Raw genomic sequence first — 16252 nt, 5'->3', positions numbered from 1 at the left:
CGAGATCATGACTGATCATCCAAACCCCAGCACCCGGTCCCTACACTGACAACCATCCCACCCAAGCCCTATCCCCGTAACCCCGCAACCCCACGCATTTAATCCCCACTAAGGGCCAATTTTTATCATGGCCCATCAACCTAACCCGCACATCTTTGGACTGTGGGAGGAAACCGGAGCACCCGGAGGAAACCCACGCAAACACGGGGAGAATGTGCAAACTCCACACAGACAGTCACCTGAGGCCGGATTTGAACCCGGGTCCCTGGCGCTGTGAGGCAACAGTGCTAACCACTATGCCACCGTGCATATGGTATGTTGGCCATCGTAGCGAGAGGGTTTGAGTACAGGAACAAGGGTGTCTTGCTGCAGTTGTACAGAGCCTTGGTGAGACCACATCTTGAGTATTGTGTGCAGTTTTGGTCGCCTTATCTGAGGAAGGATGTTCTTGCCATGGAAGGAGTTCAGCGAAGATTCACCAGGCTGATACCTGGGATGGCAGGAATGACATGAGGATAGATTGGGACGATTGGGCTTGTACTCGCTGGAGTTTAGAAGAATGAGGGGGGACCTCATTGAAACTTATAAAATTCTGACAGGATTGGACAGGCTAGATGCAGGAAGGATGTTCCCGATGGTTGGGGAGTCCAGAACCAGGGGTCACAGTCTGAGGATAAGGGGTAAGCCATTTAGGGCAGAAATGAGGAGGAATTTCTTCACCCAGAGTGGTGACTCTGTGGTATTCTCTACCACAGAAGGCAGTAGAAGCCAATTCATTAAATATATTCAAGAAGGAGTTAGATATATTTCTTAAGGCTAAAGGGATCCAGGGGTATGGGGAGAAAGCAGGGACCGGGTACTGAAATTGGATGATCAGCCATGATTGCATTGAATGGCGGCGCAGGCTCGAGGGCCGAATGGCCTACTCCTGCTCCTATCTTCTATGTTTTCTTCTCTAAGGAAATAACTCTCTCTGGTATTTATTCCCAAATAGGCAGGTCATCAAAAGTACTTCATTGGCTGTAAAGCGCTTTGGTATGTCCTGAGGTTGTGAAAGGCGCCATGTAAATGGAAGTCTTTTTTTAACCTTGCACAAGGGGTTAATCTGTACATGCAGCCTAGCTTTGTGTGCTCAAGTCCCTGAGCTAGAGAATATCCTCAGATGTGTATGTCCAGCAGGAGTCAATGAACATCAAACCAGGAGCAGGAACCCCCGCCACCTTGCCAAGAGCCTGGAGTACCGAGGCTGATCGCAGTACAACAAACTCTACACTGACTCAAACTTTTTAAAATCAGCAGACTGATGGCATGGAACCTAGGTCCTTCCTAATCTGTGTGGGCTATTTTCACATTGGGCAATGCACTTACCAATTGTATGATCAGAGGAACTTCTCTGCTTACATATCATAATGGACAAACCAGCCAAGGAGGACTTTTTTAAATTCCAAACTGCTCCCCTTTTTAAAAAAAATATAGCGTCAAAACTCAGTTGTTACTTCAGACATCAAACTTGGGGGGACTGGAATTCCTGTTACCGTTGCTTTGGCATTTTCCATCTCAAGACCATTTTCATTTGATAAAACAAGTATGATGCAATAATCTGATTACCTTTGCTCAAATACAGCACAGGTGGGGAACAAAATCACCAGAGCCCGTTGAACTTGCTCAATACATTTCCGCCACTAGCTGGAGTTCTGAGTTATACAGCTTACTGAAGAGCTTTACGAGCAACATTATCGCGTGAAACAATTACTCCAAAATGACACAAGAGTCTGAACATTTAGTCAGGTCTTGAAAAGATCATTTTCACACTAATAAAAAGTGTCCACACTTACCACGTCAACTCCTTGCGAAGCTCACAACTTCAGCTTTAGTTGCAACAGGTAAAGCGTTCAGCTAAATGAATTGACAGTCACACAATAGAACTGGATAAGTGTGAATCCAGCAGAGCTGTCTACTCAGTCATATCCAGAATCAAGCAAAGATCTATCTTTTTCTGGTGCAGTGCGTCTCAGTTATTTTTTTGACATGGCCCACAATTTGTCTTTTCCTGTTTTGTGTGCCTTTGGTTAGTACTGGTTAGACCCTTTATTGTAAACAGAGTGAAATAATTGATGTTTCACTAGTCTACCAAAGGCCTCGGAGAACAGAGATCAAGTGCATAGCAGAATAGTACACGACAAGCAGAGATGAGAGGATCAGATTTTTCCTTAAAATTTACCAGCCAAGTAATAACACATCTAGCTATCCGTTTAATTCATCAGCCCCTCCACTGCAGGGAAAGTCAGGTGATGTGCGTGGGCTGGCTGGTGCAGTTGATGCACCAGCATATTTTAAAGAAAGAGGACTAAAAAGAAAATCATTGCATGTACCTAAACACAAGCTACGGAAGTGGCTTGTCGATATACACAAGGCTCCATCAAGTATGTCTATTGGTGTGCATTCCTTCACGTAAGCTTATAGATAGTAAATAAATGGTGGCATGTTGAGGAATGAGGAATTTACATACCCTGCATCAACAAAAATTAAAACCCGACAGCAAGCTACTGACATCACACATGGTGCATCATGCCCAAAGGGCAAACACGGCAAAGCCACAGATGCTGCTGTGAACAGTTTAATAATCTAAATTAAATTTGATGCCGAATTTGGAAGTCTGGCTTTTCATAGAATCATACAGCACAGGAGGAGGCCATTTGGCCTGTTGTGCCTCTGCCGGCTCTTTGAAAGAGCTGTCCAATTTAGACCCCCCCCCCCCCCAGTTTTTCCCCCACAACCCTGCAAATTAGTCTTCAAGTACACGTCCAATTGCCTTTTAAAAGTTCCTATGGAATCTGATTCTACCACCCTTTCAGGTAGCGGCTTCCAGATCTTAACAACCTTCTGTGTGAAAATATTTCACCTCATTTACCCTCCAGTTCTTTTGCCAATTATTTTAAATCTATGACCTCTGGTTACCGACCGACTTGCCTGAAGAAACCGTTTCTCCCTACTTGCTCTATCAAAACCCTCTTAATTTTGAATACCTGTGTTAGGTCTCCCCTTAGCCTTCTCTGCTCTAAGGAGAACAATCCCAGCTGCTCCAATCTCTCCACATAACTGAAGTTCCTCAGCCATGGTAAACCTCCTCTGTACCAGCTCCAAGGCCTTTACATCCTTCCTAAAGTGTGGTGCCCAGAATTGTACACAATAATCCAGCTGCGGCCTAACCAGAGATTTGTAAAGATTTAGTATGACTTCCTTGTTTTTGTATTCAATGTCCCTATTTACAAAACCAAGTATTCCATACACTTTCTCAACCTGCCCTGCCACCTTCAAAGATTTTACAGGCTAGAATGCTTCTGAAGCATCGTCTCGCTCACAAGTGCCAGCTACATTAAAATAAAATACTACTCGCTTCCATCCTAGCTCACTGTGTAATTTACCAAAGAATAAATGTTCCTGCATTTGCTGCTCTATGCAGGAATAGGCGATCGCAGCCAGGGTCTCTGTACTGTTAATCGGCAGGGCACTCAGCAACGTAGATCCGTATCCCAGCACAAATCAGTGCCTTCGGGATATAAAAGGGAAGGGAGAAGACACTATTAAGTGGTTGCCAGAGAAGAGTACTGACATCAGACTGTAGTATCCACATTTGCACCTGGTATAGCCCAGATCACAGAATTCCTGATCTCAGCAGAGTCAATGCAGGGAGAAGTCATCCCAGGTGGCTCCACCAGTACTTTGCTCCACAACAGCAGAGCTCGAGGCCTGTAGGCTAGTGAGGGATTTGGCATGTAGGCCTCTGGCTGTACTGTTGTGAAGCAAAGTGCTGGAGGATCCCTGCGAGCAATCTGGGATGATTTTCCCTTTTCTTTGGTAAAAAATGGGAATAACTTAAAAAAACTCACTAATGACAGGTATAAAACAGGTGCCAAAGCTTCTAATATGGAGACCAGAACTGCGCACAGTACTCCAAGTGTGATCGAACCAAGATTTTATACAAATTTAACAACTTCTCTGCTCTCTAGAAATAAACCTTGGTTTGCTTTTTTTTTTTTAAAAAGCCGTATGTTGCTACTTTTAGTGATGTGTGTTTCTGTACCCCTAGATCCCATTGCCCCTTCACCCCATTTAGACTCTTATTTTCCAAGGAGTATGTGGCCTCCTTATTCTTCCTAACAAAATGTGTACGCGCACGTTCAGCGCCGTAAGTACGCCGCCCATCATATTGGCATTGGCATTAAAAGCAGCATTCAAGGCCCATGCCGGAAACAAGCGTTGGCCACGTTGCATGTGCAAATAAGGGGCCCAACACCCATTTGATGCCTTCTTCACTAAATTGGTTTTGCCCTGAATGCAGCCAGCGGCAGGCTAGCTGCGTTCAGGAAAACCAGGTCCATATTCGGCCTAACCAGCGGCCCTTAAAGGGACCGCTGCAGCCTGCCATCAAAATGCAATTTAAAAAAAGATACTTCCCAAAAGTGGAGCCCTGGCTGCTCATTAAAACCACGGGCCCCTGCAACTAATGTTCCCTTTAAGCTGCTCTGGAGGTCCCGCGCAGCCGGCTCAACGGCTTTTAAAGGGAACAACCGTGCATGCGTGGAATTTTGAATGGGTTGCGTGGCCTAAAAAAAATTAAATCGAACACTGCCTGTGACCACCATTCTCCCCGAGCGACCCCCCCACCCCTCCCCAAAAGGTTCTTTGCCAGTGAGATGTCTGGGGAGGCCCAGCAGATGTCCGCAGCTCGCCGGCCTGATGTAAAGGAGGCCCAAGGCCTAATATCGGGTGTTCCTTGAGCCTACGCATGCGGCGCAGGACTTTCCGTAGTTAATGCAGGAAAAAGTTTCAGGAAACAAATAGACGATGACCTCAGAGTGCTCCATTTTTTAGAATAGCCTCGGAAGGAGGAGAACCTAGTAAATCAGCCATCCTTAAATACAATCTGCAATAAACTAGACACAGACACAATCTTAATATGTTACACTAATGAAACAGAACCAATGATGTCCCTTTGCTTCTTCAATTGTAATTACAGAATGTGTTCTAATATAGTGACCTTGTGCTAGCCAGTTCTTTATTAAGTATGTCTCATGCAATTTTGGCCTAAACAGACCTATTGCTCTTGCAGACTACTCCATTTAGAGTGTAGAAATAGCAAATGTTAATTAGACTTTCAAAATCCACAATGACAGAAAAAGGTGGTGTCCTTCAACAAAACAGAGCTGTTTCCAACCCTTTCTCTTCCCAATCTCTAAAAGAACACTGGGTAAGAGAAAATCTTCCAATTAGTCCACTCTGAAATGGAGTTCGGTGTAAACAGGAATGTCACTACAGGCCACTTTATTGTAATAAAATGTTCCACCTGGTCTGAGCAGAGGCTACAGTGTAGATGGATTACATAGAGGATGTCAAACCTCAATGAGACAAACTCCGAATGAGTGCCACGGCTCTGCATTACCAGTGTTTCAAAAAGAAAAACATGAGAGATACAAACCAATTCACCCTATTGACAAAACTGCCTGCGATTTTAGTGGTCTATGTCCAGTGCCAGTATTAAAAACCTTTAGTTCCGATTACCTCTCACAACTTCTTCAATTGCCTCTGTGGTGGTAGTGGTGCTACTGGTTGTATGTTCAGTCGGATCCTCATATTGGTCTTCAGCGTCTTCACCGTCCAGATCATCATCATCATCATCATCGTCATCGTCGTCATCTTCATCATCGTCAATATCACTTTCCTCATCCTCGATAGGTTGCTCTTCAACAATTTTATCGCTGAAATAAAAAGAGTGCGGAATAATAGTTAATGTGGAGTTTAGAAACACCTTTATGTTCTGTTGTATAACAAGTTTAAAAGGAGCAAACTGCCCTGTATAATCTATTAAGGGCCAACTCATGAAATAGAATGCCACCTCGCTCAATGAATGCAGACAAGGGTGAAGATTAGGACAGATGCATCAGGAGGTTCAGAAACCCAAGTATTGTAACAGGCATAGAGATGAAAGTATCCTTATCAGGTCTTTTCCACAGATGTAAATGAGGTGATTTAAAAAGAGAGAGAGTGGAGGGCCTTTGCTCATTCCTATCATGTTTTAATCCAAGCCCAAATTTAATTCTCCCTTTAATATAAATATATAATGATTAAATCCAATTTAGTTAGGAAAAAAGTGACTAGGCCCCAAGCCTAAAGTCCTCATCTACTTCAGAGCGTTGGTGTTAAAATATTCAGTGAAGTCATGTTGTAAAGAAAACATAAAAGCCTTTAAATGTTCAGCTTCCATGACATTCCTATTCTCTTCCCTCCCATAAAGTTCAAATGTTAGACACCATGTGCATGAAGTGGAATAGTAGAGTTCAGTAGATTGATGAAAGCTCTGAATTTGTTCAACTGATACAGCAATTATTAAGCAGCACGAGACAAAGCCGTCTTGTCCCTACCCAAAACACAGAATACCCTTACGGGCTAATGGTCTTCACTGAATTTGATGAAAGGAAGGTCACAAATCCACAATACAAGTAATTAAAGGGGACTTGCCCATCTATTGAAGTTTCCAAATGAGAGGAAGAAAGAACTGAAGAAACAGGAGCAGGAGTAGGCCATTTGGCCCTTCGAGCCTGCTCCGCCATTCATTAAGATCATGGCTGATCTTCTACCTCATCTCCACTTTCCTGCACTATCTCTATATGCCTTGATTCCCTTAATATTCAAAAATCTATCCATCTCTGTCTTGAATATACTCAATGACTGAGCCTCCACAGCCCTCTGGTATAGAGAATTCCAAAGATTCACCACCGAGTGAAAAAAATTCTCCTCATCTCAGTCCTAAATGGCCGACCCCTTATTCTGAGGTGACCCCTGGTTCTAGACTCCCCAGCCAGGGGAAACATCCTCCCAGCATCTACCCTGTCAAGCCTTGTAAGAATTTTGTATGTTTCAATGAGATCACCTCTCATTCTTCTAAACTTTGGAGAATATTGGCCGAGTCTACTCAATCTCTTCTCGTAGGACAATCCCCCCATCCCAGGAACCAGTCTGGTGAACCTTCGTTGCACTTCCTCTATGGCAAGTATATCCTTCCTTAGATAAGGAAACCAAATCTGTACACAATACTCCAGGTGTGGTCTCACCAGGGCCCTTTATAATTGCAGTAAGGCGTCTTTACTCTTATACTCAAATCCTCTTGTAATAAAGGCCAACATACCATTTGCTTTCCTAATTACTTGCTGTACCTGCATGTTAGCTTTCAGTGATTTGTGTACAAGGACACCCAGGTCCCTCTGAACACCAACATTTCCCAATCTCTCACCATTTAAAAAACACTCTGCTTTTCTATTTTTCCTACCAAAGTGGGTAACTTCACATTTCTCCACATTATATTCCATTTGCCATGTTCTTGCCCACTCACTTAGCCTGTCTATATCCCCTTGAAGCCTCCTTGCATCCTCCTCACAACTTACATTCCCACCCAACTTTGTATCATCAGCAAACTTGGATATATTACATTTGGTCCCCTCATCCAACTCATTGATATAGATTGTGAATAGCTGAGGTTCAAGCACTGATCCTTGTGGTACCCCACTAGTTACAGCCTGCCAACCCGAAAATGACCCGTTTATTCCTACTCTCTGTTTTCTGTCCGTTAACCAAACCACAATCCATGCCAGTATATTACCCCCAATCCCATGAGCCCTCATTTTGTTTAATAACCTCCTGTGGGGCACCTTATCGAATGCCTTCTGAAAATCCAAATACACCACATCCACTGGTTCCTCCTCATCTATTCTGCTAGTTACAACCTCAAAAAATTGTAACAGATTTGTCAAACACAATTTCCCTTTCATAAATTCGTGCTGACTCTGCCCAATCCTATTATTATTTTCTAAATGCCCTGTTACCACGTTAATAATACATTCTAGCATTTTCCATTATTACTGATGTCAGGCTAATTGGTCTGTAGTTCCCCGTTTTCTCTCTCCCTCCTTTCTTAAATACTGGGGTTACATTTGCTACCTTCCAATCTGCGGGAACCGTTCTACAATCTATGGAATTTTGGAAGATGACAACCAACGCATCCACTATCTCTATAGCCATCTCTTTCAAAACCATAGGATGTAGGCCATCAGGTCCAGGGGATTTATCGGCTTTCAGTCCCATTAAGTTCTCCAGTACTATTTTTTTATGAATACTAATTTCTTTCAGTTCCTCATTCTCGTTAGACCCTTGGTTCTCCACTATTTCCAGGAAGTTTTTTTTGCGTCTTCTTCCGTGAAGACAGACACAAAGGCCCCGATTTTCTGGCAGCCATCGGGCGGCTTTTCATGCGGCCAGAGTTCGAAAATCGCGGAAAAAGCAGGTCGGGACCTCCCCCCGCCTGACTTTCGGACCGCCGTTTCTCCGTCACCCGCTTCAGTCCCGGCCGCCGCTGGCGGGGCTGCTCGTCGGTGCACTAATCACCAATGATCACCTTGTTAAGGAAGATTTTCTGGGGCCATTGCGACTTTGGGGCTTTCCCCACATGAAACACGCCTGCGGGGAACCCCGCCGATGAGAGCTGGCGTGAAAACAGCTGGCTTGCTTGCTTACAGCAGCAGGTCGCTGAGGGCTGAAGAGATTTAAATAGGCAGCATTTGCAGGCTGCAGGACCTTGTTGATCAAGGCTTGGGGGAACTTTTTGAAGCCTTAGGAGCAGCTGTAAAAAGTTGGAGCCTCACACACTTCTCCAGTGTGAGCTCCTGGGAAGCCCCTCTCACCACCCTAACTCAGCACCTCCTCAACGGAGGCATCTGCCAGAAGCATGGGAGGCCTTTGGTACCTTCCCTTCCTGGCATTAGAGGATCTCCAACAGCAGAGGCGGCAGCAGTAGAACCAGGAACAGCAGGATGAGCACCAGGAGCACCAGGCTGCTGTTCACTCACCTGAAGCTGCACAGGCCAGAAGGGGCCAGCGCTTGGAAGTGGCTTGAGAGCATCTTGCTGCGCTTTAGGGGGCCAGTGGGACCCGTTTCTGCACTGGCAGTCCTACTCAGAAGGACTTCCATGAAGATCTGGCTTCTCTGTTCAACAGATGGCCAACGCTCAAGAGATGTCATTCTGTTATGAGCACTCACCATGTTTTCCGTACCCTGGCGAGTTATCTCCTGCATGGAGGTTGCCAACCTTTCCATGGTGATGCGTTCATGCGCCAATGACTCCACAAAGGCTCTGCTCATGGTCACTATGGACTCCTCCATTCGCTCCACACTCGCAGCGACCCTGGAGACAAAACCTGCCAGCGACTCCTGCATCTGTGCATGGAGATCCATCACCTCTTCTCTTGCGGATGGACCCAGAGGCAGAGGGTCGACATGCAGCGCAGCTGAGCTGGCAGAGTCCTGCGCCCTCCGATGAGGACTCTCCACTGCTGTCCCTGTCTCCAGAATCTGCTGAGGCTCACTTGTGAGCTGTGAAACACCAGGTGACAACACTACTCTATGTCCCAAAGGTCCCCGAGGTGTGAGTGTCTGCGCTGGTGCTGGGTGCGCTTACTTCTGCTGACGCTGCGCCCTCAGAGGTTGGAGCTTCCTCTGAGGAGTCTGGCTGCACAGCCTCTTCCTCCTCCACAGTGAGGACGGGGGCTCTGGATGGTACTGTGGGGGAGTTAAGGAAGGAGTTAGAGATGTAATGCCAAGGTTCTTCTGGTGACTCCCAGCGAGTTGGCATCTGCTGACACCTGCATCCATGCAGCATTGGTCTCAGTGGGAGGCCTCTTCCTCCCTGACCTAGGGAAGAGGACCTCCCTGTGGGCCCTAACCCCATAATGCCTGCAGTGAAGCCTCGTCGAATGTGGAGGCAGCTCGGGGTCTGGCACTGGCCACAGCTGCTGCAGGCTCCTCTGCCATCCTGTATGGTTCGTTTGGAAGCCTTCAGAGGATGCAGTGCTTGCTATGGACCTTGAAAGCACCACGAATGATGACATCATACTGTGGGGATTTCTGACTCAAACTGGACAATTAGCAAGGCTTCCCACATGCTGGGAATTAATTGGCCACTTGAGGGAAAATTGCGTGGAGCTGGCTGACACTTTTTTGTGTCAGAAACCCCACATTCGGGGAAATCCGACCAATCGCCACACAAGCTGAAAATCGGGGCCAAAGTATTTGTTTAATTTCTCTGCCATTTCCTTATTCCCCATTATAATTTCTCTTGTCTCAGCCTGTAAGGGACCCACATTTACTTTTGCTAATCTTTTCCTTTTTGCATACCTATAGAAGCTTTGACAGTCTGTTTTTATGTCTCTCGCTAGTCTACTCTCAGGTTCTATTTTCCCTTTCATCGTCAATTCCTTGGTCCTCCTTTGCTGAATTCTAAAAATCCTCCCAATCCTCAGGCTTACTACTCTTTTTGGCAACATTATAAGCCTCTTCCTTTGAACTAATACTATCTTTAACTTCTCGTTAGCCACGGTTGGACCAATTTTCCTGTGGGGTTTTTGTGCCTTAAAGGAATGTATATTTGTTGTAAATTATGTATTAGTTCTTTAAATGCTAGGCATTGCTTGTCTACCGTCATACCTTTTAATGTAGTTTCCCAATCTACCATAGCCAACCCGCCCCTCATACCTACGTAGTTTTCTTTGTTTAGATTTAAGACTTTAATTTTGGATTTGCGAAACAAGTGTGAAAGGAGAGAAAGAGTGAACTTTCATTTACAGAGCACCATTTCCTTTCCTCAGGACATTCCAAAGTACTTCACAGCTAATTATTTGAAGTGCAGTCATTCTTGTTATATAGGCAAACATAATAACCAATTTGTGCACAGCAAGGTCCTACAAACATTAATGAGATAAATGACCAGCGAATCTATTTCTTGGTTAAAGGATGTGTTAAAGAAAGACTTGCATTTATATAGTGCCTTTCACGACCACCGGACATCTCAAAGCGCTTTACAGCCAATGAAGTACTTTTGAAGTGGAGTCACTGTTGTAATGTTGGCCAGGACATTGGGAGAACTTCCCTGCTCTAATAGTGCCAAATTACCTTTTACATACACCTGAAATGCAGACATGGCTCCAGTTTAATAGTTCATCTGAAAGACGGCATCTTTCAAAAATTACCCGGGTGTGTCCTATCCACCAAAAGCAGGACAAACCTCACCAGGCCAATCACCATCTATCAGCATCCTCCCAATCAGCAGCAAAGTGGTGGAAAAAGTCATCAATAATGCCATCAAACACCACCTATTCTCCAATAACCTGCTCATTGATACTCTCTTCAGGTTCCACCAGAACCATTTGGCTACAGAACTCAAGTCTTGATTCAGACATAAACAATAACTAAATGCAAGGTAAACAGAGAGACCAACTTCCCTCAACATTAAGGCAGAATTTGACAGGGTATGGCACCAAGGAGTCCTACCAAACCAGAGGTCAAAACGGTGGAGTCATACCTGACATGTAGGAAGAATGCTGGGGGTCAACCATTGCAGCCCCAGGACACCACTACCGGTGTTCCTCAGGACAGTATCCTTGGCCCAATCATAGGATTACATGTGATACACAGCACAGAAACAGGCCATTCGGCCCAACCAGTCCATGCCGGTGTTTATGCTCCACTCGAGCCTCCTCCTGTCTTTCCTCATCTAACTATCAGCATAACCCTCTATTCCATTCTCCCTCATATGCTTAGCTAACCGCCCCTTAAATGCATCTATACTATTCGCTTGACCCACTCCCTGTGGTAGCGAGTTTCACATTCTCACCAATCTTTGGGTAAAGAAGTTTCATCTGAATTCCCTATTTGATTTCTTGGTGACTATCTTATATTGATAGCCTCTAGTTTTGCTCTTCCCCCACAAGTGGAAACACACTCTTGGTTATCAAAACCTTTCATAATTTTAAAGACCTCTATTAGGTTACCCCTTAGCCTTCACCTTTCAAGAGAAGAGACCCAGCCTGTTCATCCTTTCCTGATAGGTATACCCATGCATTTCTGGTATCATACTTGTAAATCTTCTCTGCACCCTCTCCAGTGCCTCAATATCCTTTTTATAATATGGCAACCAGAATTGAATGCAGTACTCCTGTGAAGGAATACACTATAACCTTTTTAGAAAAATATACTATACAAGATAAATACACTATAGCCTTTTTAGAAAAATACACTATATAACTTTTTAAAGGAAGGCATGGCAAGCTGGATTTGGAAATCCTACCTTCTGAAAAGAATTCTGGTCGCGTTGAGATAAGACAGTAGTTAACTCTGAAGAGGACCTTAAGAAACTCTACTTTATAAATTCTTTGGAACATGACAAACTGGGTTTGGAAATTTAGAAACCTAACTATGAAATAGTTATGAAAGAATTCTGGCTATTGAAACAGGACAAGTTGTTGACCCTGAATAAGTAACCTTATTAAAACAGAAGAATGGGTGACCCCGAATGGGTAACCTTATTAAAATAAGACAATGGTCAGCCCTGGATGAATGATCTTGATTAAAACCTCTCGAGAATGACATGAGGTAAGGTACATCTGCCCTTTGCCCACATATGGTAAACTCCCAATAGCTACTGATGATGTGGCAGTAAGAATTTCAGTAGGTCAGCTAAAAGATGATTAGTGATAATTAACTTGGATCAACAGAAACCTAATGAGAAACAACTGAAAAAGGGGTATAAATATTGGAGTCTCGACTGAGAAAATCAGACTCGCTTTAACGGGCAAAACGATTCTCGACTACAGGGGCGGCTCTGTAGTTCTTCACTCTTTTGTACCTCGGGGATTGAAGGTAACTGCTACCTTGATAATTGATGGATATCCTGTAATAAGACAAGTTTAAGAACTGAAAATACTGTAGCGAAGTTAAGATTTATAAGTAGGATTCCCTGTTAAGAATAAGATTATATTTTTTTCCCCTTTTTAAAACTGTTAATGTTGCGATTTGACTGATTCACCAACTGTAAATTGCATGTAGTTTTTCAAAATAAAAATATCTATATATTTTTAGAATTCTTTTAATAAGTCTTCTGTATCAATATCTCACGAACCCAATCTTTGTATACTCTTTGGTGAAGAGTTACCATTTCTGAAGGAAATTTCCGGACCCTCATAATATCCAGGACTTTACTGTCTGGCTAAACTTATTAAAAGTGCTATCTGGAGGACGGTAATAGAAACATAGAAGATAGGAGCAGGAGTAGGTCATTCGGCCCCTCGAGCCTGTTCCGCCATTTAATGAGATCATGGCTAATCATCCAAATTCAGTACCCTGTCCCTGCTTTCTTCCCATATCCCTTTAGCCTTAAGAAATATATCTAACTCCTTCTTGAATATATTTAAAGAATTGGCCTCAACTGCCTTGTGTGGTAGAGAATTCCACAGGTTCACCACTCTCTGGGTGAAGAAATTCCTCCTCATCTCAGTCCTAAATGGCTTACCCCTTATCCTTAGACTGTGACCCCTGGTTCTAGACTCCCCCGCCATCAGGAACATCCTTCCTGCATCTAGTCCTGTTAGAATTTTATAAGTTTCAATGAGATCCCCTCTCATGCTTCTAAACGCTAGCGAATATAAGCCTAATCGACCCAATCTCTCTTCATACGTCATTCCTGCCATCCCAGGTATCAGTCTGGTGAATCTTCGCTGCACTCCCTCCATGGCTAGAACATCCTTCCTCAGATAAGGCGACCAAAACTGCACACAATACTCGAGGTGTGGTCTCACCTTGGCCCTGTACAACTGCAGCAAGACATCCTTGTTCCTGTACTCGAATCCTCTCGCTATGAAGGCCAACATACCATTTGCCTTCTTAACCGCCTGCTGCACCTGCATGCTTACCTTCAGCGACTGGTGCACAAGGACACCCAGGTCTCGTTGCACTTCCCCTTTTCCCAATCTATTGCCGTTCAGATAATCTGTCTTCCTGTTTTTGCCACCAAAGTGGATAACCTCGCATTTATCCACATCATCTGCCCAATCACCCAACCTGTCCAAATCATACTGGAGTTTCTCGGCATCCTCCTTGCAGCACACACGCCCACCCAACTTTGTGTCGTCTGCAAACTTGGAGATATTACATCTAGTTCCCTCGTTTAGATCATTAATATATATTGTGAATAGCTGGGGTTCGAGCACCGATCCCTGCGGTACCCCACTAGTCACTGCCTGCCACTCGGAGAAAGAGCCGTTTATTCCAACTCTTTGCTTCCTGTCTGCCAACCAGTTCTCTATCCAAGTCAGTACCTTACCCCCAATCCCATGTGCCTTAACTTTGCACGCCAATCTCTTATGCGGGACCTTATCGAAAGCCTTCTAAAAGTCCAAATACACCACATCCACTGGTTCTCCTTTATCTATTCTACCAGTTACATCCTCAAAAAATTCCAGTAGATTAGTCGAGCATGATTTACCTTTTGTAAATCCATACTGACTTTGTCCAATCCTGTCACTGTTTTCCAAATGCTCTGCTATTACATCTTTTATAATGGACTCTAGCATTTTCCCCACTACCGATGTCAGGCTTACCGGTCTATAATTCCCTGTTTTCTCTCTACCACCTTTTTTAAATAGTGGGGTTACATTAGCTACCCTCCAATCCATGGGAACTATTCCAGAGTCTATAGAATTTTGGAAGATGACCAGCAATGCATCTACTATTTCTAGGGCCACTTCCTTAAGTACCCTAGGATGTAGATTATCAGGCCCTGGGGATTTATCGGCCTTCAATCCCGTCAATTTCCCTAACACCATTTCCCTACAAATACTGATTTCATTCAATTCCTCCCTCTCATTAGACCCTATGTTCCCCGACATCTCTGGAAGGTTATTTGTGGCTTCCTTTGTGAGGACAGAACCAAAATATGTATTTAATTGGTTTGCCATTTCTTTGTTCCCCATTATAAATTCCCCTGATTCTGACTGCAAGGAACCTACGCTTGACTTCACAATCTTTTTCTCTTCACATATCTATAGAAGCTTTTACAGTCAGTTTTTATGTTCCCTGCAAGCTTACTCTCACATTCTATTTTCCCCCTCTTAATTAATCCCTTTGTCTTCCTTTGCTGAATCCTAAACTGCTCCCAATCCTCAGGTTTGCTGCTTTTTCTGGCCAATTTATATGTCCTCTCCTTGGATCTTATGCTATCCCTAATTTCCCTTGTTAGCCACGGTTGAGTCACCTTTTTTGTTTTATTTTTATGCCAAACAGGGATGAACAATTCTGTAGTTCATCCATGCGATCTTTAAATGTTTGCCATTGCCTATCCACCGTCAACCCTTTAAGTAATGCTCCCCAATCCATCCCAGCCAACTCGCGCCTCATACCATTGTAGTTTCCTTTATTTAAATTCAGGACCCTAGTCTCTGAGTCAACTACTTCACTCTCCATCTTAAATGAAGAATTCTATCATATTATGATCGCTCTTCCCCAATATTCTCGGGTTGTTCCTTTCCTTTAGGGAGAGATAGCCCGGACCTAAGCGTCTTTAGGATTTGGCTACCTCAAACTTTAGTTGAAAGTGAACATCTAAGAAATACGCCTGATCTGGGATAGCCCCAAAGGGGCTAGGACAAGTAAATATCCTTTCATTCCAAGTGTGGTCTAACCAAGGTTCGATACAATTTTAGCCTAACTTCCCTACTTTTCAATTCTATCCCTCTAGAAATAAACCCTAGTGCTTGGATTTTTTTTAATTTTTTTAAATTTTTTTTTTAAATAAATGGCCTCGTTAACCTGTGTCACTACTTTGTGATTTGTGTATTTGTACTCCGAGATCCCTTTTCTCGGCTACCCCATCCAGACTCGCACCCTGCAAGTAATAAGTGACCTCCCTATTCTTCCTACCAAAATGTAATACCTCACATTTATCAGTGTTGAAATTCATTTGCCAATTATATGCCCATTCTGCAACTTTACTAATGTCTTCCTGTAATTTGTTACAGTTCTCAGTATTGACTATCACCCCCAATTTGGTGTCATCCGCAAATTTAGAAATTGTGTTTTTGATTCCTAAGTCTAAATCATTAATATAAATTGTGAACAGCAGTGGTCCCAGCACTGATCCTTGTGCACCACCACTTCCCACCTTCTGCCACTCTGCATAGATACCTTTTACTCCTACTCTCTGCTTTCTGTCTTGAAGCCAGCTAACTATCCATTCCGCCACTCGTCCCCTGACTCCGCATTCGCGGGCCTTATTCATTAGTCTATTAAGTGGTACCTTATCAAGGCCTTTTGAAAATCTAGATAAATTATATCTGCTGCATTACCCTTGTCTACTCTCCCTGTTACCTCTTC

General features: G+C 43.9%; 2 protein-coding genes across 13 annotated transcripts in view; one reads left to right on the top strand and one right to left on the bottom strand.

Annotated features, from left to right (window-relative positions):
• Window positions 1–16252, top strand: part of gabpa (GA binding protein transcription factor subunit alpha) — a 384408-nt gene that overhangs the window by 159974 nt on the left and 208182 nt on the right. The window lies entirely within an intron of this gene.
• Window positions 1–16252, bottom strand: part of appa (amyloid beta (A4) precursor protein a) — a 170692-nt gene that overhangs the window by 42092 nt on the left and 112348 nt on the right. For all 4 annotated transcript variants that reach the window (XM_086007239.1, XM_086007240.1, XM_086007242.1 and 1 more), the window contains exon 6: window positions 5563–5759. In XM_086007239.1, coding sequence (XP_085863365.1) covers window positions 5563–5759 — 197 coding nt within the window. The remainder of the gene's footprint in view (window positions 1–5562; window positions 5760–16252) is intronic.

The sequence above is a fragment of the Somniosus microcephalus genome, chromosome 14 (genome assembly GCF_052327205.1).
Source record: "Somniosus microcephalus isolate GS21.2 chromosome 14, FLI_Smic_1.0, whole genome shotgun sequence".
Taxonomy (NCBI): Eukaryota; Metazoa; Chordata; class Chondrichthyes; order Squaliformes; family Somniosidae; genus Somniosus; species Somniosus microcephalus.
This window is presented reverse-complemented; position numbering and strand designations above follow the sequence as displayed.